General features: G+C 42.6%; 1 protein-coding gene across 9 annotated transcripts in view; it reads right to left on the bottom strand.

Annotated features, from left to right (window-relative positions):
• The window catches only part of LOC121439585 (dystrobrevin beta), a 215,352-nt gene that overhangs the window by 73,332 nt on the left and 118,478 nt on the right, over positions 1-23,542 (bottom strand). For all 9 annotated transcript variants that reach the window (XM_041640106.1, XM_041640102.1, XM_041640101.1 and 6 more), the window contains one exon: positions 22,886-23,010. In XM_041640106.1, coding sequence (XP_041496040.1) covers positions 22,886-23,010 — 125 coding nt within the window. The remainder of the gene's footprint in view (positions 1-22,885; positions 23,011-23,542) is intronic.

Raw genomic sequence — 23,542 nt, 5'->3', positions numbered from 1 at the left:
TGCTGGAGAGTGGACTTAGCAATCAAGGGTACTTGCTGCTCTTACAAAGGACTGGAGTTCAGTTCCCAGCACCTACATCAGGCAGCTCACAACTGCCTGTAACTCCATCTCCAGGGGATCCAATGCCCTCTTCTGGCCATCTTAGGTACCTGCATGTAGGAACACTCAGATACACAGACATACTAAAAACAAAACAAAACATTAGCTCATAGTTCTTGGAACCTTTTCAAAGGAGCAACAGCAATGATGGTCCCAGCATATGGCTCACCATGACATCATTACAACATAACATTATAAGTGCCCATCTACACACAATATTTTTGATTGTTTGTTTGTTTTCTGATTTTTGAACCAGGTGTTACTAAGAAACCCAGAAACTCCATATCCAAGCAGTTCAACCTCCAGAGGGTTGCCCCTTTGCAAAAAGCTGTGTTAAGCTCTCTCTCTCTCTTTTTTTAAAAGCCCTCCAAGGTTTTTAAGTGGATTTAGTCCATGATGTTGGAGCGCCACTCTAATGATGGGGGAGAGTCTTCTGTTTTGTGTTAATTTCATTGGTTAAATAAAGAGACCGCCTTGGCCATTTAATAGGACAGAAAATTAGGTAGGCGGAGTAGACTGAACAGAATTCTGAGAGAAAGAAAGCCGAGTCAGGCAGTCGCCATGATTCTCCCACTCCAGACAGACGGAGGTTAAGATCTTTCCTGGTAAGCAAGCTCATGGTGCTACACAGAATATTAGAAATGGGTTAGATCAATATGTAAGAGCTAGCCAATAAGAGGTTAAAACTAATGGGCCAAGCAGTGTTTAAAAGAATACAGTTTCCGTGTAATTATTTTGGGTGTAAAGCTAGCCCACCGCTCCTCACCACAGAGTGGCGCCCAACATGGGGCGCCAGATGAAGGTGAAGGCGTAAATCACAAACAGTCCCACACCAGTTTGGAATTATGATTAACAGAATGGTTATTTATTTAAAGGGGAAAAAACTTACAGATCACAGTCCCAGACAACAGCCCTCTGTGCAATCAGGAAGGGAGTCTAGTCGCCGGAAGCGGAGCAGGAAGTAAGAGAGAGCAAGGAGGGAAGTGGCCATTATTTTAAAGAGAGAGACCACACCCCAATGGGCTGGTATCTCAGCGGCTATTGGCTGGAGGAGCGGAAGGACCTCCCACAACAGTTTTTATTTTATATATATATACATATGTATGTGTATATGTGTATATATATATGAGTGTGTTTGCCTACAATGAACTTATATGCACCTCTTGCATGCAGGCCTCTTGCATGGAGGCCAAAAGAGGACCCCAGATCCCCTGGAACTGGAGTTACAGAGGACTGTGAGCTGCCACCTCAGTGCTAGGAACCAAATCTAGGTCCTCTACCTGAGCTATAGGGACTCTTCAATGCTGAACCATCCCTTCAGTCTGCTTTGGTCTTCTGTCTGCATGGGGCTCCCTACCCAAGAACATGAAAGTAGAGATCACTGTCATGGACATAAAACATGTACTTGATGCTGTGGGCAAATGAAAGAATAAAAGCTTAAAACTGACTCTGAAGCCTGGTGGGATGAATCCTTCTGTAGGAAGTCAGATTGCTAGACCCTTACTCTGCCTTTTTTTTTCTGCACAGTTTGTGTGTGAATCTGCCCCACCCTCTGAGCAGATTTTAGTCACAGACATTAAGCTGACACAGTCCCACTACTCTTTACCCGGACTGTCAGCCGTGCACTTGGGTGTCTTTAATAGATTTTCTGGTCTGTTTGCTCCTGTTAGTGTGAACGGGGGTCCACACTCAGGTCTTTACCTACACAGCAAGCACTTTACCCACGGAGTCCTCAGTCCAAGCCTCAGACCAAGATTTGTTTCTTTCCACTTAGTCATCATCCTCGCAGATTTATAAACCTATTCCTTTATGTCACAAGTGGAAATAATACATCGTCTAGGAAAAAGACCTGCTTATCATTATGGTAAAGAGAATTCTATGCTCTGGTGAAATATCAAGTCAGACAGAGCCTAAAGCTCTATTCATTGTTGTGACTATTATTTTTTCACAGAATGCTGAGCCTGTAGGCAATAGTTACATTACAGTAAGCGTGGCTCATCTTATCTTCTTTGAATAGTGGGATGTTTGCTCTCTCTCTCTCTACGTAAGTTACAAACTACACTCTATTACTCTTAACAGGTTCTGTGATGATCGGCTGAAGCAAAGAACTTTAACGACAACTAAACCAGGCATGGTGGCTCATACCTTTAATTCCAGCGTCTGAGAGGCCGAATGTTGTGCAGTGATGGAGGAATATTGTGACTCTAATGCCAGCCTGGGTTACAGTAAGTTCTAGGACAGCCTACGCTTGAGAACCCTTATCTCAAAAAACTAAAACCAAGTCAAAGCAAAGCAAAACAGCAATAAACTAAAGTATCCCTTTGAAAATTGTAAGGTTAAAAATATTAGGGGCTAGAGAGATAGCTCAGCTGTTAAGAGCACTGGCTATTCTTTGAGAGGATCCACGTTCAATTCCCAGTACCCACATGGCAGCTCACAACTGCCTGTAACTCCAGTTCCAGGGGATCTGGCACCTTCGCACAGACATACATGCAGGCAAAACATCCATGCACTTAAGAATAAACAAATCTTGAAGAAATATTTTTAGCAGTACTATAGTGCAACAAAAACATTGTGTGACTTATTTACTTCTGGTGAAGTTCCTCTGCTGTGCAGGAAGTGCATTTTAACAGCCATTCCTAATGATTAACCCACAGAAGATATGCATAATTTCCAAATCAACGCCTAAGCTAAACAGACTGTAATTAATCTGTTAATCAATCAATGAGTTAATATGCCTCAATTGCTACCTCTAGTGCTTCAACATAACCATTTGTGATACAGGTCTTATTTAATGAGATTTTCTTCAGGAAGGAAAAGGTTTAGCAATTAACACTTAATTTTTAAAAAAAAACTGCATTCATTTACTTACTCTCTGTGTGTTTATTTACCGTAGCACATATGCAGATATCAGATGGCAGAGTTCTCTCCTTCTATTGGATTAAACTCAAGTTGCCAGTTTTGGTGGCAAATGCCTTTACTTGCTGAGCCACCTCACCAGCCCCATATAAATTAATTTTGGGGGTGGGGTGGTGGAGAGTGTTGAGACTACATAGCTTTGGCTCGCCTGGACCTCACTATGTAGACACCAAGCTAGCCTCAAACTCATAGAGATCCACCTGCCTCTGCCTCACAAGTGACGGAATTAAGGCATGTGTCACCCCTTATCATTTCTTATACGTTTACCATTACACACTGTATCCAGAGATGCGTAGAGGAACCCAGCAGACTTTCTCAACCTTCTGAATGCTGAGACTCTTTATTGTAGTTCCTCATGTTGAGGTGACCCCAACCATGAAATTATTTTGGCTGCTACTTCGTAACTGTAATTTTGCTACTGTTATGAACCGTAATATAAATATCTGATATGCAGGATATCTGATAGTCCATCCCTGTGAAGGGCTGTCATTTCTAAAGGAGTCACGACCTACCCGTTGAGAACCATTGCTCTCGCTCTAGAAAAGCCCAATTGTAAGATGACACAATCAGCAAATAAACTACTTAATCGTATTTCATGTGTGTATGGGATCTGGTTTTGAGACAGAGTCTCACTCCCATGCTGACCTTAAACTATTAAGAGTCCTTTTCCGTCAGCCTCCTCCGTCTGAAGTTACAGGAATGGGGCAATGCATCTGGTATCACTTATTCTGAGAAAGCAGCACAGATAGCCAAATACAAAGAAACACACCATTTTACTTTGCAGGATGAATCTCTCCTTCCTTCCTTACTAAACTTAAGAGGGAGTTTATTGTTACTTTATGGAAATATAAAAATTTCCCCCTTCAGACAGGGTCTATGTAGCTCTGGTTGCCTTGAAACTTGCTATTTAAACCAGACTGGCCTTGAACTCGTGGCGATCTACCTGCCTATGTCTCCCAAGTGCTGGGAATAAAAGTATGTCCCACCACATCTGCTGAAATATCAACTTTCCTATTTATGAAAATGTAGTCTAGCATGGTGATTTATTACCTGTAATCCCACCATTCAGAAAGCAGAGGCTGGAGAATCAGTACCAGCTCCAGGTCAACTAGAGCTATAATGTGAGTCCCAGGCTAGCCAAAACACCCTCTACACACACACACACACACACACACACACACACACACACACACACACACAGAGAGAGAGAGAGAGAGAGAGAGAGAGAGAGAGAGACACACACACAGAGACACAGAGAGAATGCATAAAGCCAAACAAACAAACAAACAAGGGAACGACGGGCAGCGGAAAAGGGTGGTATTGGGAAACTGGATCCATTTTTTAAACTTCCAGACAGTGCTGCCTGCTCTGTGTCAGCTACAGTTGATCGCCTTGGGGTCTTTCTTTCTTTCTTCTTTTTTTTTTTTTTTTTTTGAGCCTGTCCTGGAACTAGCTCTTGTAGACCAGGCTGGTCTCAAACTCACAGAGATCCGCCTGCCTCTGCCTCCCAAGTGCTGGGATTAAAGGTGTGCGCCACCATTGCCTGGCTTTGGGGGCTTTCTGATGGAGGGCCACTCTGTCTTTCTGCCTGCTCTTTCCCATCTGGGAACTAAGCAGACGATGAGACTACAATGACTTTGGACAGTGAACCCCTCTTGAGGATTGGCCAACTGGTCTGTGTGGAGTGGCGGGGTGCCTCTGGGATGTGTCCCTAACTCCATTCCTATTCCAGTAAGACTCTCCACCCCGACTCCACTTCAGGTGGATAACACGTTCCACTGCTCTATAAAAAAAAAAAAAAGGGGACAACACTTCCTAACTGCAAAATTTACAAGAGAAGTTTCTGCTTCCTGTATTCCTTCCTAATATCCAGATGTTTTCTTTTTTTAGTACTCACTACAGTTTGTAATCACATATAACTAGTGTTCTATTTATCAACTGCTTTCACTCAATGGTTTGTAAACCTTGTTACATTTATTTGTGTGGTTTTAGTGTGTGTGCACTTGCACTTCCACGGCACACGTATGAGGTCAAGGTATAACTTGAAGGAGTCAGTTCTCCCCTTCCCCGGCGTGGGTCCCAGGGGTTGAATTCAGGTCATAGCTTTGGAAGATAGCACCTTTATCCACTGAGCCATCTTGCTGGCCCAGGAACTTGTAAACCTTGTGAGGGCAGGGCCCACAGGCCTTGTTTCACTTCTGTATTTATCTTATTCGCATTGCAAACCTCAAACCATGAGCATGGTAGACGCTCAAGAAATATCTGTTCGGCTAGGCAGGATGAATACATCCTAGTGCATCCTGGCTGCACAGAGGTTTAAAGGCTAGCTTGGGCTACAAGAGAACCTGCCTCAGACAACAACAGCAACCACAAAAAAAAAATCTGTAAAATAATGAATAAGTTTCTTTCCTATCTTGAGTTTTTATGATTCTACTTAACATTCTAACCAACTTCAAACGCCTTAGCTGAAACCCTAAAGTGCCAGCTAGTGAAGGGTTCGCCTGAATTGAATTTAATGAGGTAAATGTCTAGACAGGAGACTAAAGAAGGACATTTGACAGGACATTTGAGAGGGTAAAAACTCATAACTAAATAAAACTTTCAGAGTATACCCGAACTCCTGGAAGAAGCAGTACTCTGCATATAAACCAAACCAAACTGGCCAACTAGGCCTGCTGGACTATTCTTGTGGCTGGAAGTCACCCCTGTGTTCTGTGACTCTTCCTGGAGAAACACCTATCAAAGACAGGTGATCAAAGACCAAAGAAGGGATTCCACACATTCCAGGTGAACAAGAATTTATGGGAATTACTTACAAAAATATTTGTGACTTTTAGGAAACTGCCTTACCCCAGCACACTCTAGCATTCCCTAAAATTAAGTGCAGCTGGGACCTGGTTACATGAACAAGCTGAAGTTTGGCTGGAATCTCAGGTAGGGTCTGAGATTTCTCCTAGTGAAAGTAGTGAGCCTGATCAAGGGCCTCATGGATAGCCACAGTGGCTCTCCTCTGAAGATGATAATGGCAAGTCACCCTCAGAAAACAGAGTTCCACAACTATAATTCCAGCACTCAGGAGTCTGTGGCAAGAGGATCATGAGTTTGAACTCAGTGTGAAACACACAGGGAGAACCTTTCTTAAAAAACAAAAACAAACAGAAAACATACAGCTGCACCATACAATTAGATAAGAAAAAGAAATAAGAAATCCAGATTATGAAGGCGTAAAACTATCTGTTTTCAGATGACATGATCTCACTCGTAGAAAACCGTCAAGATCTTACACAAAAGGACTATTAGAGCCAAGTTCAGCACAGCTGCAGGACACAAAATCAATGAACAAAACATCAATTGTATTTCGAAATATTAACAGTGAACAATCTGAAAATGAAATTTAGAAAACACATTCATTTATAATCGCATTAAAATAATAAAATACCCACAACAAATTTAACCAAAGTGTAAGATTTGCATTATTTATTTATTTTTTTTCGAGACAGGGTTTCCCTGTGTAACAGTCCTAGCTGTCCTGGAACTAGCTTTTGTAAACCAGACTGGCCTCGAACTCACAGGGATTCATCTGCCTCTGCCTCCCGAGTGCTGGGATAAAGGCGTGCCACACCACCCGGCCAGACTTGCATTCTTAAAACTATAAAAACATACCATAGTAATTAAAGACAATTTAAATAAATGGAAAGATGCCTCTCGTCCATGAGTTGGAAAATTCAAAAGTTTTAAGGTAAAAACCTCCCTGCACTGAACTGTGGATGAAATGCATCTCTTAGCAATGCCATAGCTGCCCTTTTCTGCAGGACCCAGTGAGCTGCATGAAAATGCAAGGGACATGGAAAAGCTAAAGCCACATTCTAAAGGGACAGACCTGGATGACATGTAACCCCAGACTTCAGACTTAAATCTTATTTCATGTAAGCTAGTTTGTTTTCTGTGTAAATATCCATTCAATTCTTAGCACCACAAAGCATAACCAGTGCCCAGAGTTAGAACTCTCTCTTCCTCCCCACGCCCTGGTGTCCAGGTTAGAGTTCAGATATAAACACACATGTTGTTGCTGCATACAGGGCCTAGGACAGAGTGCATCCAGCAGCAGCACTGTGCTCACCATCTCACTGTCCCTATTTCTCCACACCATCGGGGAAAACACATGAAGAGACTCTCAGGAAGCTGAAGGGCACCACAGTGAGCAGGGAGGAAGGAATTTTATGATGTGTTTTCCCTTTAAAGACGGTAAACTTGTGGTGCCCCCAGCCCCTTTTCCCTTGGACTTGCTCCACTGACTACCTCAGGTAGAAATCTGATTTGAGGTTTACACGTTACTTTTTGGAAATATTGCTTGGGGAAGATTGCAGTTTATAGGGGTTGCTCCTCTTATTTTTATTTTGGAAGTTTTACTTAAGCTTGTGTGTGTGTGTGTGTGTTTGTGTTTGTGCAGGTGCACATGTGTGAGCATGTATGTATGTGTGTGTACATGCATGTGGAGGCCAGAAAACCACCTCAGGTCTCAGTCTTCAGGAGCTATTCACTTTGGATAATTTTATTTTTTTATTTTGTATTTTTTTTAAATATTTATTTACTATGTATACAATATTCTGTCTGTGTGTTATGACCGCAGGCCAGAAGAGGGCACCAGACCTCATTACAGATGGTTGTGAGCCACCATGTGGTTGTTGGGAATTGAACTCAGGACCTTTGGAAGAACAGGCAATGCTCTTAACCTCTGAGCCATCTCTCCAGCCCCCTGGATAATTTTATTTTTGATACAAGGTTTCTCACTGGCTTAGGATTCACAAGGAGCCAGTGAGTCCCAGGAATCTGATTGTAATCCTCAATGCTAGGATTACAAGCATATGCTACAAAATCTGGCTTTTCTATGTGGGTTTTGGGGACCAAACCCAAGTCTTTGTGTTAGACACAAAGCACTCTACTGGTGGAGTCATCTCCCTAACCCCCAAAGTGTGTGTGTTCCTATATATGTGTGTGAGGGCACATGTGTATGTATGTACATGCAGGTGCCTGTAGAGGTCTGAAGACGTCACTGGACCTCTTGGAGCTGGAGTTCTAAGCAGTGATGAACTCCCTGATGTGAGTGTAGAGAGCTGAATTCAGGTCCTCTGCAAGAGCGGCCTGACAACCCTGCCATACACATTTTTAAAAATAAAAAATAAAAAGATAAATAAATAAAGAGAATTTATCATGGGTTGGAGAGGAGCCTCAGTGGTTAAATGTTTGCTGTGCAGGTCTGATGACTTGCCTTTGCACCCTCAGAACCCACATAAAAAGCTGGGACAGTAGTACTAGTGTCTATGATACCAGGGTAGCACAGGCTGAGAGGTGGAGATGGACTATCTGGAAGCTCAGAAGCCCGTGAGCCTGGCATCAGTAGCGGTGAACAGAAGCAGAGACCCTAACTCATGCAAGGTGGAAGGTAAGGACTGACCCCCAAGGTTGTCCTGACCTCCACATGTGAGCTGCGCACTCATATACACAATGAACACACACATACATTTTATGAAAAGTTTACCCCGACATTAAAAAAGGGGAAAGTTTATTAATACTCATTCTATGTTCCGTTTTTCTCCTTCCTTCCACATCAGTCACAGGTGTTAAAGTCTCAGTGTGACTCATCCTTGACATCCATTCCTTTGATGTCACTATGGGTTCTCTTAGGCAGCAGACAATGACACCCACGAGGTGTCATCTTCGTTATGACACAGACTGGATAAAAACTGCTCTTCTGCATCTAATGCCACCAACACAAAATTTACAGCAGCCTCCTCCATCACACCAAGCCAGCTGACAAACTCCTACAATCATCCAATGCGTTGTTAAACTTAAAGACTGAATTTACTCATTCTGCACCCAATAAATAGGCTTGAAATAACAGCAATGTAGAGACCTTCTTTTCACACGGTGGTAATATTTTTTTAAGCACACAAAGATATTTAGAAAAAAAAATTCCAGCTGGGTATGGTGGCACATGCCTTTAATCCTAGCACTCGAGAGGCAGAGGCAGCAGGGGATCTGTGAGTTCGAGGCCAGCGTGGTCTACAGAGTAAGTTCCAGGATAGCAGGGAAGAAAGTTCTTCTCTATTAAAGAATCCGTACCATACAGAATCCCTCCATTGGCCGGGCTCAATATTATCAAAGACAGTGTCCAAGAATACCAAAGTCCTGGGTGTTTGGAATTGCCTTCATGCTGCACATTAGAAAAAAAAAAAACTGCCAAAAGTTTTTAAATAGTCTAAGGAAGTAATAAACTGGTGATAGTTTTTGGTTCTTCTGTTTTCTCTTCTGTACTAAATATCATCTGTAAGTTGCCAGTTTCCAAATTTGTATTTCCAAAGTTCAGACACTCTCTGACAACTCCCTCGTACCTGTGGAGGTCAGAGGAGGCCATCAGACACCCTCGAACTGGGGTTATAGATGGTCCTCTGAAAGAGAAACAGGTGCCCATAACTGCTGAGTCTTCTGATCAACATCCAAATCCTTTTCTTTCTAAGATAAGGTCTTGGTATGTGGTCCAGGCTAGCCTTGAACACATGCAGGAATTTATTTCCCTTTTTTTTCCTTTTCCTTTCTTTTTTGAGACAGAGTTTCTCTGTGTAGCCTGAGCTGTCCTGGAACTCACTCTGTAGACCAGACTGGCCTTGAACTCACTGAGAACTGCCTGCTTCTGCCTCCTGAGTGTTAGAGTTAAAGGTAGTGCCATCACCATCCAGCAATGTATAGTTATTTTATATCTGACAACCCAGACTCTTTGTGGGACTTTACCATGGTTTCTTTTACTTCTTATCCACACCAGTTTATAGTTTTCTGGTTTGGGGGAAGCTCAGGTTCCTTGGACATTTACTGAGGAGATTATTTGAGGCTAAGGTTTTGAAGGGCAATCCTTCATAGAAGACTCAGGTTTCTGACAGGCAAACCATAAATAAATAAATAAATAAATAAATAAATAAATAAATAAATAAATAAAATAAACCCACCCTCAACAGACAGTTCTCTTAATATATTTTAATTAATTTTTTCCAGGCTGATGAGATGGTTATACTGGTACTGGACTTGCTAGGCAAGACTGACAACCTGAGTCTGCTTTCCAGAAACCATGTAAATGTGGAAGGAGGGGAAAGAGTCTACACAGACATCCTCTGGCCTACACACATGGACCCCGCGTGCACATGCCTGCACTGGCAAATCATACACAAAGAATTAAAAGAAAACCTTGAATTATTTTTTCTTACAAGTATAAGTTGTATGTTGAACATGCCCCACCCCATCATTTTCCTCCCTTTTCCCATATTTTTTCCGTGGAAAAAGAACAGTTTTAAGTATAGGCTGTTCTTACTGTGTGTGTGTGTGTGTCAGTCCTGCCTTCCACCTTGTTCTTGTTCACTGTACTGGCCGGCCCACAATCTTTCAGTCATGTCTCCATCCATCCCTTGTTCGCTGGGACAATATACAGACACTAGTGCTACTGCCTCTGGCTTTTTATTTGAGTTCTGAGGACCCACTCTCTTGCCAGCAAGTACTTTACCCACCGAGCTATCTCCCCAGTCCTTAAGTACACAAACACACATATATACACATACATGTGAAGTTCATATTCATGCATAAGCACATACACATACAAGTGTACATACACGTACATGCATAGGCACATATACACAAATGTGTAAGTGATTTATGCTATCTGCAGTTTCTGGCACCCACTGGGGGACTTGGAATGTATGTTTAATGGGTAAGAGGAACTACTGCACACTGGTAGTTGTCTCGGGGCTTATGGAGGTTTGAATGAGGATGGACCCCATAGGCTCATATGTTTGAAGGCTTGGTTTCTGGTTAGTGGAACTGTTTGGGAAGGATTATGAGGTGTGACTTTATTGGAGGAGGTGTGTCACTGGGGGTAAGCTCTGAGGTTTCAAAAGCCCGCACCATTCCCATTTAGCTCGTTTCTGCCGTGTGCTTGTAAATGAGATGTGAGCTCTCAGCTTCTGCTCCAGCTTTATACCCGCCTGTCTACCTTCCGCCCTGATGGCCATGGACTCTGATCCTCTGGAAATGAGAGCCCCAATAAGGCTTTTCTTCCGTGTGTTTCCTTGATTATGGTGTCTTTTTGCAGCAATAGAAAAGTATTACAACAAGGCTAGAGCTGTAAGACACAATTTATAATAAATGACAGAAAAGTATTTGGATGATGGAAATATCTAAAACCAGATGGCAGTGAAGGTTATAAAATGATATAAATTTAGCAAAAGTAATATAACTTGCCTAAGTGAGCAAATCTTGTGGTATGTAAATATTCTTTACTTTTGAACTATATGCTTAAAATTCATTAAGATGATAACTTTTATATGTTTTTCAAATATTTTTTACTCTATTTTACATGTATGGGTGTTTGTCTATATCTATGTCTGTGTACCAAGGGTGTAGGATGTCCATAGAGGACAAAAGAAAGCTTTGGATCCCCTGGGAGAGACAGTTATGAGCTTCCATGCAGGTGCTGGGAATTGAACTCAGGTTCTCTGGAAGAGCAACCAGTGCTCTTAACCACTGAGCCATCTTCCCAACCCAATTTTGTGTGTGTGTGTGTGTGTGTGTTTAATATAATGGGGAAATGACTTGGCTGGTCAAGAGTCTGCTGTGCAAGCATGAGGAACTGAGTTCAGATTCCCTGTACTCATGTAAAAGCTGAGCATGACAGCACTTCCGTAACCCAGTGCTGGGGTGCACAAGGAGACAGGCAGATCCCTGGGGTTCACCAGCCAACCAGTCTAGCTGAACGAGCCCTGGCAGCTCTCAGTTTTATTGTATTAAATAAAGCTGGGTCTCCTTAATGCACCACAATGAATAACTACATTGTTGTTCACGCATGCGGCCATTTCTTTGTTACACAGACACACAGAGACATTCATAGGTGTGGATTCGTGAGTGTATGCAAGTTCCTTCAGTCCTATACATATACACACACTCAGGCAAAGTCTTCATCCTATCTCCAGGACTATGTTAGTTCACTGTCCTCTGTGTTCATTCTCGCTGGGGAGGCACAGTTTCGGGGCTAGCAAGCCAACTCTAAAATTAGAAGGCAATGATTTCAGGAACTTCAGCCTGACTAGCTGCCAGTGCAGGACTGTCTGGAGCTCAGTCTCTAATGAGCCCTGTATGAACTGCTAGGTTTTCTAAACCACCTCGGCATGGAGGACGGGTCAGAATCAGCTGTGCTGGAGCCCGAGCGCATGTCAGCTGTCCACTGAATGCTGTAGGAAAACGGGAATCAAAAGCAACTTTTCTTCTCTTAACACATCAGATGGTGTTAGGCCTGAAATTTTGGGTGCTTGATGGAGCACTGGTGAGTTCCAAATCATGCTACCAACGGCACCATTTTCAAAACCATTATAAGAAAACATAGGACTTGTGTTAATTGGGAAAGTCAACCTGGGCCATAGAACCAAAGACAACAAGCGTTCAGAAAAAAGAGAAAAGAATATGAAGAAACACAAAGTGTTCAAAATTGCCAGCTTCCATTTATGCTTCCTTTAAGGCAGAAGTTCACAAGGTTTATCTATGAAGGGTCAGATAATGCGTGTTAGGCTCTGAGGACTAGGGTGTGTCAGGGACAGCCACTCTATTCTGCCGCCTTCACTGAAAACAGATATAAACAAGGTACAGTGGTCCATGTCTGTAATCACAGAACTTGATAGGTAGGGACTGTATGATCAGAGGCTCAAGAAGATCATGGGGCTGGGAAGATGGCTGGTTGGAAAAATGCAAGCATGAGGACTGAGTTAAAAAAAACAAACAAACAAACCAGAATTTACATAAAAACCAGGCGGGTGTGGTGGGTCACCTATAACCCCAGTATCTGGGAGGTGAAGACAATGGGGCCTTGGAGCAGGCTGGCTAGCTAATCAATCCAAACTGGAGAGTCCCCAGCTGGGCAAGAGTCTTCGCCTCAGTGGATAAAACAGAGAGCGGCTGAGGAAGACATCCACCATCCTCTCTGGCTCTGTGCATCCAAGTCTAGCCCACATTGCCACAGCTAGCTCTAATCACTCAGCAATCCTCATTTAATTTCTGGATTGCTTGGATTACAGTCATGAGTTACTATACCTGATTACATATTCTTTTTATTGAAATGCATCTTTATTTTATAAATAATTTAATAAAATTAAATTTTACTAAAATTTAACTTATCTAAAGATAAATAAGGTTCATCTTTAAGGGCTGGGGAGATGGCTCAGTTCGAACAAGAACGGCTGAATCCATGTAAAAAAGCCAGGAGTGGTGGTACATGCCTACAGTGTTGGGTAGGCACAGAGACAGGAGGATCCTTAAAGCTCGGTGGTCAAATTAGCAAGCTCCAGGTTTAGTGAGCGACCTTGTCTCAAAAACGAAGGTAGAAATCTGGTGAGAGGCTTCAGGGGATGGAGACACTTTTTGCCAAGCCTGATGACCTCAGCTCGATGCCCAGCACCCACACAGTAGAGAGAATCAACTCTTGCCAGTTTTCCTCTGACCTCCACAGACTCACTGTGGCTAGCATGTACAGACACTCACTCCCCCTACACACAAATAAAAGCAATAGAAAAGGATAAGGTAGAGAGTAATAAAACACACACCTGACACTGACCTCTGGCCTTCACAAGCATACACACAAGTGCCCACATACGCTACATTTCCCCAGAACAGCTTTAATGATTTAAAAATATGAAAGTCGTTCCTAGACCTCGCACCACCGGCTGGTGTTCTCTTGTGGGCTGCCGTGTGTCAGCCCCGTTAAGAAGTCAGTGATCGCCGTTACACGCAGCAGGACACGTGACCCTGCTCTTCTTGCTGCATTATGAAAACAAGGCAGACAGGAAGCAATACCAGCTAGTTTTGCTTTCTGTCAGAAATAAATAGCCACAAACCGAAGTGAAACGGCGAGTAACCTCTAATTAAAGAAATTAAGTTTAAGGACTGTGTGGTTAGATAATTAGACCCTGAGCAAGAGCAAATTGCTTGAACTAGAACAGCAGAAGGTTTATCAAAGACACCGCGAGCTGCAAGCTGTATGAAAATATTTTGATCAGAGACACACTAATTTCTCTCGGAGACGCAGAGGAAAAGTTGCTAGAGTGCTGACAGACAAATTAGTTTTGTTTTGAATACAAGCCCCTGGAGATTTTAGAAACCTTGTTTACATGATATTCTCAACCTCCCCCAACATAAGGAATTGTGGCTGCCATCTAGTGGAGGCTTTGGGGACGTCGAGAGGACATGACCATCATGACTTTTATGAAGAGAAAACAAACACGGTAAAAAGCATGTAGTGCATCATTTATTCTTCAACGTATTTAAGTGCCTACCATGCTCTGGGCATTATTTATACACTTAGAATTCAGCAGAGAGTAAGCCAAAGCCTTCTGAAGTACATATTTTTAGGAAGATTCAACTTACTTGAGGAAGAGACTTTAAAAGTTTTTAGTTACCTAGGGAATCCTACCTAACCTCTTATAAGCTGTTTCACATGTCCTGTCCTTAAAGAATACCCTGTGGTAACTGAGAGACTGATTACCACCAACTTACGGGAAGGCAGACTGAGGTCTTTGCTTTCCTTCCATCTTATCCCACAGCTTCCTTCTCTCGTTCACCAAGTTCCCTCTTGATTCTGAAACTGGCCATTGGTTCAGGCTACAAGTCAGTCCTGTTTCTGCTCTATGGTCTTCTTAGCACTGTAGGAAGCAGGTAAAATAGGAGGCTGGGAAGAAGGTGGGATCTGGACACAAGCCCCAACAGCCTTGCTCTGTTCCTACGTGATGACAAGGCTGTCATTCAATCTCACCAAGGCTATCCTTGGCTTTTCAACAGGCTGGTGGTAGTTATACCACGGGGTTGCTGTGAAAGTTAAATAAGCAAAGATCTATACCATTGGGAGTCCCCAGTACCAACATCTGACCTTCAAATCCATGGTCTTGAACAAATCCCTATTCTGTGCAAACAATGAAGATAGTCAAATATACTTTATCTCATAGTCATCTTAAATTTCCACCCCAGATTCCTACCACAGTTTTGAATTTTTTGTTTGTTTATTTATTTTTTGAGACAGAGTCTCATGTAACGTAGGCTGGCTACAGAGACAGGAAACAAGGTGGCTGAGTAATTTTGAACTCCTGACCCTCCTGCCCTCACTTCCTAAGTGCTAGAATTACAGAAGTGGGCCACTACACCCGGGTTGGAGTTATAATTTTATATCTTATTCTGCAATAGTAGTAAAATGTAAGAGTTTGTATATTTGTATGTACGTGTGTATGTGTGCGTGCATGTGTGCAGGCAGGCCGGGGATTAACACAAGTTGTCTTTCCTTGACAATTTTCTACTTTTTAATTTTTTGAGACAAGGTCTCACTGAACCTGAAGCTCATCTATTTGGCCAGACTGGGTAGCCAATGATCTTCAGGAATTTGGTGTCACCCCAGCACAGGGGGCACAGGCATAAGGCATTGTGTCTGGCTTCTTATGTGGGTTCTGCAAATCCAAACTCAAGTCCTCAGGCTGGTAAGGGAGGCACTTTACCAGCTAAGCCATGTACTTAACACTCCTGCCACACACCCTCTTTAGAAGAGGGCACCAGAACTCATTACAGATGGTTGTGAGCCACCATGTGGTTGCTGGGAATTGAACTCAGGACCTCTGGAAGAGCAATCAGGACGCTTAACCACTGAACCATCTGTCTCTAGCCCCTTTTACATGCTATAAATACAGGCATGAGCTACCACAACAACCTTGAACAATTTTTTGTTTGTTAACTGTGGTGGTTTGAAAGAAAATGGCCCCCGAAGGGAGTAGCATTTATTAGGAGGTGTAGCGTTGTGGGAGTAGGTGTGGCCTTGTTGGAGGAAGTGTGTCACTGTGGGGTGGGGGGGGGGGGAGGCTTTGAGGTCTTCTAATTCAAGACACCACCCAGTGCCTCAGACCACTTTCTGTTGCCTACAAAAGACAGAGAACTCTCAACTACCGTATCTCCAGCACCATTTCTGCCTGCATGCTGCTATGTCCCACGATGATGGTAACAGACTGAACCTCTGAAATGAAAGTTTTTACAAGAGTTACCGAGGTCATGGTGTCTCTTCACAGCAATAGAAACCCTAACTAAGACATTAGTTTTTATTTATTTTGTGGCGGGAGGGGGCACAGCATGGCATACAGTAAATGTTAAAAAAAACTTGTGGCAATTAATTCTCTCCTTCTACCACGTGGGTTCTGAGGATTAAACAGATTGTCAAGGTTGGTAGCAAGTGCCCCTACCCAATGAAACGTCTGATCAATCTTTTTATTTTTTAATTAATTTATTGGGTGTGCATGCATGGATATACATACACACACAAACACATGAAGGTCAGAAGAAAACCTTAATTTATTTCTCTCTTCCTACTATATGAGTTTTGAGAACCAAATTCAGATCATCAAGATTAGAGGCAAGCACATTTACACTCTGAGACAGAGCACTAAACCTCAAGCTTGGAGCTTTAATTTTATTTCTTGCTGTGCAATATTGGCAAAATATAAGTTTAGTTTAGTTTAGTTTAGTTTGTTTTAACAGAGTATCGCTCTATAGCTCAGGCTGGTCTGGAACTCTGTCAGACTCCGAAGTGGTGTGGTTGAAAGTATGAAATCACCACATCCAGCTAAATGTATTTATTTGAGTGCATATGTGTATATGTTTGTGTGTGTTCACATGTATAGGGGTACACACATGTACATGTGTATGGAGGTCCAACACTGACATTATGTATCTTCCTTGGTCACTGTTCTCTTTACTGGTTGAGACGAGGTCTCTTGCTCACTTATTCCACTACTCTAGCAAGTCGGTTTGCCCTGGGGATCCTGTCTATGCCTCCTGGGTGCAAGCACTTTATATACTGAGCCATCTTGCAAGCCCTAAACTTAAGGTGTCTAATGTCTTTATAACATCTACCTGCATGACCACAATAGTTCAAAGCACCATGGTTCTCACCTGGTCCACGATAACACTTGTCCATCTGGTCTCCCCTCTTTCATTCTTGTCCTGCTCCTTATCTCAACATGATAGACAGTGGGGGATTTGTTTATTTTTAATTTTTAATTTTTTTAAATAAAAAACTTGATAAATCTTCTTATCTACAGACCTTCTATTAAGGATAGAGTCCATCAGTGTGCAGCAGCCCATGGCTCCTCGACAGCCTGCTCTAGCGCATCATGGCTCTGGTCCTAATGCCTTCTTCTGCCAGGACTTTCCACTCTCCATAGCTAATTCCTAGCCATCTCTGGCTTCACTGTAAATGTCATTCTTCATGAGTGCATTTCCTAGCTTGGCACTAAGATAATGACAGACCATAAGGAAAAAACATCTTGTTACAGAATTAGTTTGCATATTAGGCCAAATATGAGACACTATTTTCCAAAGATTCAAAGTAAATAGGATAGTTCTTCTGAATACAATAGGACAATTGTGAAACTGATCAGAAACCATGAAACTGGTTCACCAAGAAATTCTCAGGAGATTTAAAGCAATCCCTAAGCTCCTTGGTATTTAGTTCAGAGACTGCCAAAGGCACACGGCTAAAGAATATTTAACACAAGGAAGCTATTCTTTCAAGTAGAATTTCAGACATCTCTAAAAGACATTTATCTAGTTAGTGAGATGGCTAAGTAGGTAAAGGTACCTGCATGACGGCCTGCCCGGGGATGCGAACAGGGAAAGGAGAGCACTGACTCCCAGAAGGTACCCTCTGACTTCCACAAGGCATACAGATAGCATGTGCTCACACCCATGCACACATACACACACGTACACATGTACACACAATGAATAAATAAGATGGCCCTGATCTGACACCAGTTACATGGTACAAAATAAAATTTTAATTCTGAAGTGACATGTCAAATTGGCAAAATGTACTTTACCTTTTGTCTCCTGAAGGGTAGCCACTAATAACTGTTTATTGGTTACCTTTCGTATAGGTTTTTATGCATTCATACAAATCATCTATTTTTGAAGTTTGGATAAATGGTCATACTTGATCTTCTGTAAAAGTCCTACTGTAACCAGGGTTTCTAGACAAAAGCCGGGCTCTGGCAGCCCTGACTGACCAGGCATGACCAGCTTCTGAATAAACCTATTAAAAGGACAAGTGTTGACGAAAAGCAGAGAACGCGGATTAATTCACGTGGCCACATTAGGAAGAGGATAAGAGTTCATTGACCAGGGCTGGGGAGATGGGTCGGTGGTTAAGAGCATTGGCTGCTCTAGCAGAGGACCTGGGCTCGATTCCCAGAACCTATATAGCGGCTCACAACTGTCTGTCACTCTAGTTGCAGGGACATTAAAGACATCGACGAGAGCCCTGGACTTTGAACCCGAGAAAGAAGCTGAGCAAATAATAAGTAGAACTGACAAAGGACAGGAAATGTCTGAGACAGAAAGAAACCTTGAGAGCTTTCCCGCTCTGGTGAGGATGACACCGGGAAGACTCCATTGATAACGCTGAAGTGCATGCTGGGTTCAGCAAGAATGTGACTGACAGGAGCTACAGCAAACAATGCAGGAGGCTGGGGATGGCGAGCTGAGGGAGCAAGAGTTCCTGGGCATCATGACTAACACCAGCTCGAGCCGTGTTTCCATGGGACTGTCAGAGTGCTTGACTAGCTTTAGTGTCTGTGAAACCTGGCTTCTGAGAACACCAATCCACTTCAGCTACAACTACGAATCTCTTTTAGACTTTTTTGGAAGTTTTCCTTGATATTACCATGCTTTGTAAAGTCACCTACTAATTCTAGAAAGCTGAACAAGAGGGCATTAGAATGGGCATAAAAGGTCTTTTTTATTTATTTATTTTTTTTAAAAAGACAGGATTTCTCGTGTAGCCCTGGCTTTCCTGGAACTCACTCTGTAGACCAGGCTGGCCTCAAACTTACAGAGATCCACCTGCTTCTGCCTCCTGAGTGCTGGGATTAAGGGTGTGAGCTGTCACCACCTAGTCAAAAGAGGTCTTAAAGTCTACCTGTCTTATACCGCCTTATATCATGCTTGTCATGCATGTCCACAGAAGTGCAGACACGAAATGATTTTTTATTTGTGTTGCGGGGGAGTAGGGGAGGAGAGGAGAAAGAGAGATGCATGTGCACAGGTCATGAATGCAGAGGTCAAAGAACAACTTGCAAGACCTGGTTCTGTTTCTACCATCTTGGACTCAGAAATCAAACTCAGGTCGTCAGGCTTAGTGGCGAGTGCCTTAACCTGCTGAGCTATTGTGGATGCTCTTCAATAGTTCCAGCGTTTAGCTGATATCTGATCAGTTTTTTAATTTGATGCTATAATTATTATTTGGGTGTGTGTTTGTGAATATGTTTCAGTTTACTCAGAGGTCAGAGTTCAACGCTGGGTATTGTTCTTTTCTGAGACAGGGTCTCTCACTAGGGCCTGGGGCTTGCCAATTAGGTGAGGCTGGCTGGTTAGTAAGCCCCAGGGATCCTCCTGTCTCGATCTTCCAAACACTAGAATTACAAGTGTGCATCCGCATGTGCAATGTTTTAACGTGGTTTCTGGAGCTCAAACTAGGGTCCATATGCTGGGCAAATAAGTACTTTACCAACTATGTCATCTCTTCAGTGCAGTAGTTCTCTTCTAAAACCCACCGAGGGCCAAGGGAAATGGCCCAGTTGGTAAATCACTTGCTATGCACCCATGAGAACCTGATCTTGGATCCCTAGTACCCATGTAAAAACCTCGGTGTAGCAGCCCACCTCTGTAACTCCAGTGGTGGTGGAGACGGGAAGAGACAGGTGGGTCACGGAAGCTCAGTGGCTGGTTAGTCTAGCTAAACAGATAAGCTCCAGGGTGAGAGACCTTTTCTTGAAATCTAATGAAGTGGACATAGACTGAGAAAGACATTTAACGTTGACGTCTGCTGTCCACATTCATGTATATATGTGTGTATGTGTCCCCATGCACACACATGTACACACTGATAAGACACATACATATACCATTCAAAAAGAATGTGGAAATCAACTGAGAAAGACATTCAACATTGACCTCTGCACAATCATGCACATATATGTGCATTTGTCCCCATAAGACATGTACATACACCATTCAAAAATATTTTTTAAATGAGCACACACAATAAAATCTGGCTATATTGCTATGCTAATGGTTTTGTCTTAAAACAAAGTCTTTCTTAGTTATCAAAAAAAGAGGGGGGAGGAAAATTGAAGTCCAGATTCACTTATAAACCGCGCCCCAATCTAACAAAATATTACCAGACAAAATTCAAAATTCAACAGTGCTTTGGATAGCCAACTCAGGTTTGTTCCAGGAATGTAAGAGCGATTTCTTAAAATCAGGGGTGGAAATGTAGCCCATTCATGTGCGGGAAGCCCTGGGTTTAACCCTAGCATCACAAAAGGCTACCCTCAACTAATACAAATTAATGAGGAAAATAAAATCATACAATCATCTCAAAACAGAAAAATCTGATACAATTCGGTATCTGTTCATCACCAAAATGAAGCACTCTTTGGAAGCGGAGATAAAAAAGAAGCTGATTAACCTGATTACATCTGTAAACCCTGCAACATTGCTACTATGTGACAGTTGCAAGCCTTTGAGATTTCTATAACATAAGAAGGCCTATTGGCCTGGCAGTGACGGCACATACCTTTAATCCCAGCACTCAGAAGGCAGAGGCAGGAGGATCTCTGTGAGTTCCAGCCAGCCTGGTCTACAGAGTGAATTCCAGGACAGCCAGAGCTACACACAGAATAGATGGTTGGTGGGTAGAGAGCAAGAGAGAGCGAGAGCCAGAGAGAGCCAGAGAGAGAAAGAGAGAGATAGGCAGGCAGAGAGATGATTGACAGATAGATGATAGATAGATAGATAGATAGATAGACAAATGATAAATAGGATACATAGGTAGATGATAGATGAATAGATAGATAATAGATAGACAGATGGACGGGTGGATGGACAGACAGATAGACAGACGGATGAATAGATAGATAGGTAGAGAAACATATAGACAGATAGATAAATAAATGCCCATTACACCCTTTCTATTCAGTATGGAGGTTTCTAGCCATCATAGTAAGACCTTTTATACCCCAGAAAGCATGATTAATTTCTGAAAGTCTACAAAGTAGAAAGAAATAAAGCCATCATTATTTGCAGATTATAAAATTATTTAAAGAAAATTCTAAAAAAAATGAATACAGCCGGGCGGTGGTGGCGCACGCCTTTAATCCCAGCACTTGGGAGGCAGAGGCAGGCAGATCTCTGTGAGTTCGAGACCAGCCTGGTCTACAAGAGCTAGTTCCAGGACGGGCTCCAAAACCACAGAGAAACCCTGTCTCGAAAAACCAAAAAAAAAAAAAAAAAAAAAAAGAATACAAATTATCAGAAGCAATGAGCAAGTTAAGAAAGTACACAGTACATTAAAATACAAAACCCATCAATATTTCCATACACTGTGAGTAATTGATAAGAAGCACAATTCAAAAAAGAACCCACTAGCATGACAAGACATTACACAAATTCACGGGAATTATACACTTTTATAAGGTACTAAATATGTCTTGAAAATTTTATAGGAAAAAAGACAACAAAATGAGTAGGGTCCTCAGGCATCAGTCTAGGCAGGTGAGACACTCTAACCACTCAGGAAACTAAGGCTAGCAGGCTAGCCTGGGCTAAGAGAGGGCTTAAGGTCAGGTTGAACTACATAGTGAGATGTCTCCCCACCCCCGCACACACACAGAAAAAAAAGACCACAAAAACCACTTCAGAAACTAATCTAACATATATAACACCTTTCCTAGGTCAAAACCATAAAACTACTTAAAGGCATAAACGGGCATTTAGGCAAATGTAAAGAGACTATGTTTGTAGAATAGAAAATTCAGTATTATAAAAATGTCAATTTTCTCTAATTTTGTCTTTGGGTTCAAAAAAAAAAATCAGTAAAAACCTGAACAAAATTTCATGAAGAATCCAATAAGCTGATGCCAAAATTTGTAAGAAAACAAGAAAGGACAAGAATAGAGATGATAGTCCTAAAAATTATCACTGTCTCTATGGTAACTGAGACAGGGTGATTCTGGCAAGGGAATAGCCAATTTGGCCAAAGAACACAGCATAAAGAGCCCAGAAATCAGCCTGTGTGCGTTTAGAAGCGACTTTTTTCTTACTTATGCAGCATCAGGGGTTGAACCCAGAGCCTGGCACGCGGTGTGAACACCGAACCACATCTCCCCAGCTCTGGAAATTTTAATTTTGGCAACAGTGACACTAACAACAGGTCACGAGGAAATGAATTATTATGCAAAAAAATGACTTTGGAAGCAAGTCATTGTTCAAATGCAGACTGGTGCGTGTGTATGCATGCATGCGTGAGTGAGTGCATGCGTGTGACTGCTTCAACATCACACCATACAACAAAACCAACTGCATAGGAGCTGAAGACATGTCTAGAAGAAATGGAGTGCACTGAAGAACAATCACGAGCTGCTGCACTGGTCCGCCTTTTGTCGCTCTGTGTCTTTAAGTTTGAGAAGATAAAACCCAGGAGACTTTCCTTCCCTACCATGTGAATATCTAAGTTAAGTCCCTGGGGGTTTCACTGCCATAAAGAATGAACTGTGGCTACCCTGAAGGAAGGATGGACACACAGACGTGCTGTGGTGTACTCGTGTGTCTGGGGGCTGCTGCACTATTCTGGCTTGAGGAATGCAGAGCAGTACATGCAGATATTAGGAAGGTTTAAAGAAACCAGCCCTTGGCGCGAGAGTTCCCATCAGAAAGCCCCGTTTTGGCACAGCCCATGCAGGTGCATACTTACACTATGTGTGCAAGGTCAAGTGGTTTCTCTGGTTGCTCAGGAAAAACAGGATGTGGGGGTTCTCTGGAGGGTACACAGCCCAAAGATCTACTAATTGCATGGCTCAGCTTCTTTGCAGGGGATTTCTGTGTCAAAGGAGAAAATAAGGAAATGAGACCTTTTCGAGTACAAATCAGATTTCACTGTAGTCAGTGTGACTGGGCCTTGCAGAGAGCAGCCAGCAGAACTCTGACGGTCGCCTGCGGCTTCTTCATTCCTGTGGTTCCTTCTACCATAAAGTGACATTATCAAATTATGGAGCTAAAGAGACATGTTAAATTTCTTCTGGGTATCTCTACATATTGGGAATTCCCCGCCCCACCCCCCCTTTTTGAGGTTTCTGGGTCATTTCTGGTAAGATATGAGGGTAATTCCCTATTGGGGGAATTTTTTTGACGGGTACAATACAAAAAGGCAAAGACAATGCAAAAAACACATGGATTGTGCATGTTAGCAACTCAGCTGCCTAAGCTATGTCCATAAATGCTAGAATACTCCCAAACAAAAGCAAGGCAAGCTGGGTGTTGTGGTGCAAGCCTGTAATCACAGCATTTAGGAGGTAGAGGTAGTAGGATCAAGAGATCAAAATCATCTACAGCTACTCAGTTAATCTGAGCC

The sequence above is a fragment of the Microtus oregoni genome, unplaced genomic scaffold (assembly GCF_018167655.1).
Source record: "Microtus oregoni isolate MIOR12 unplaced genomic scaffold, Mior012 000062F_ref0000492, whole genome shotgun sequence".
In the NCBI taxonomy this organism is placed as follows: Eukaryota; Metazoa; Chordata; class Mammalia; order Rodentia; family Cricetidae; genus Microtus; species Microtus oregoni.
The sequence above is the reverse complement of the archived record's forward strand: the minus strand, read 5'-3'. Positions and strand labels throughout refer to the sequence as shown.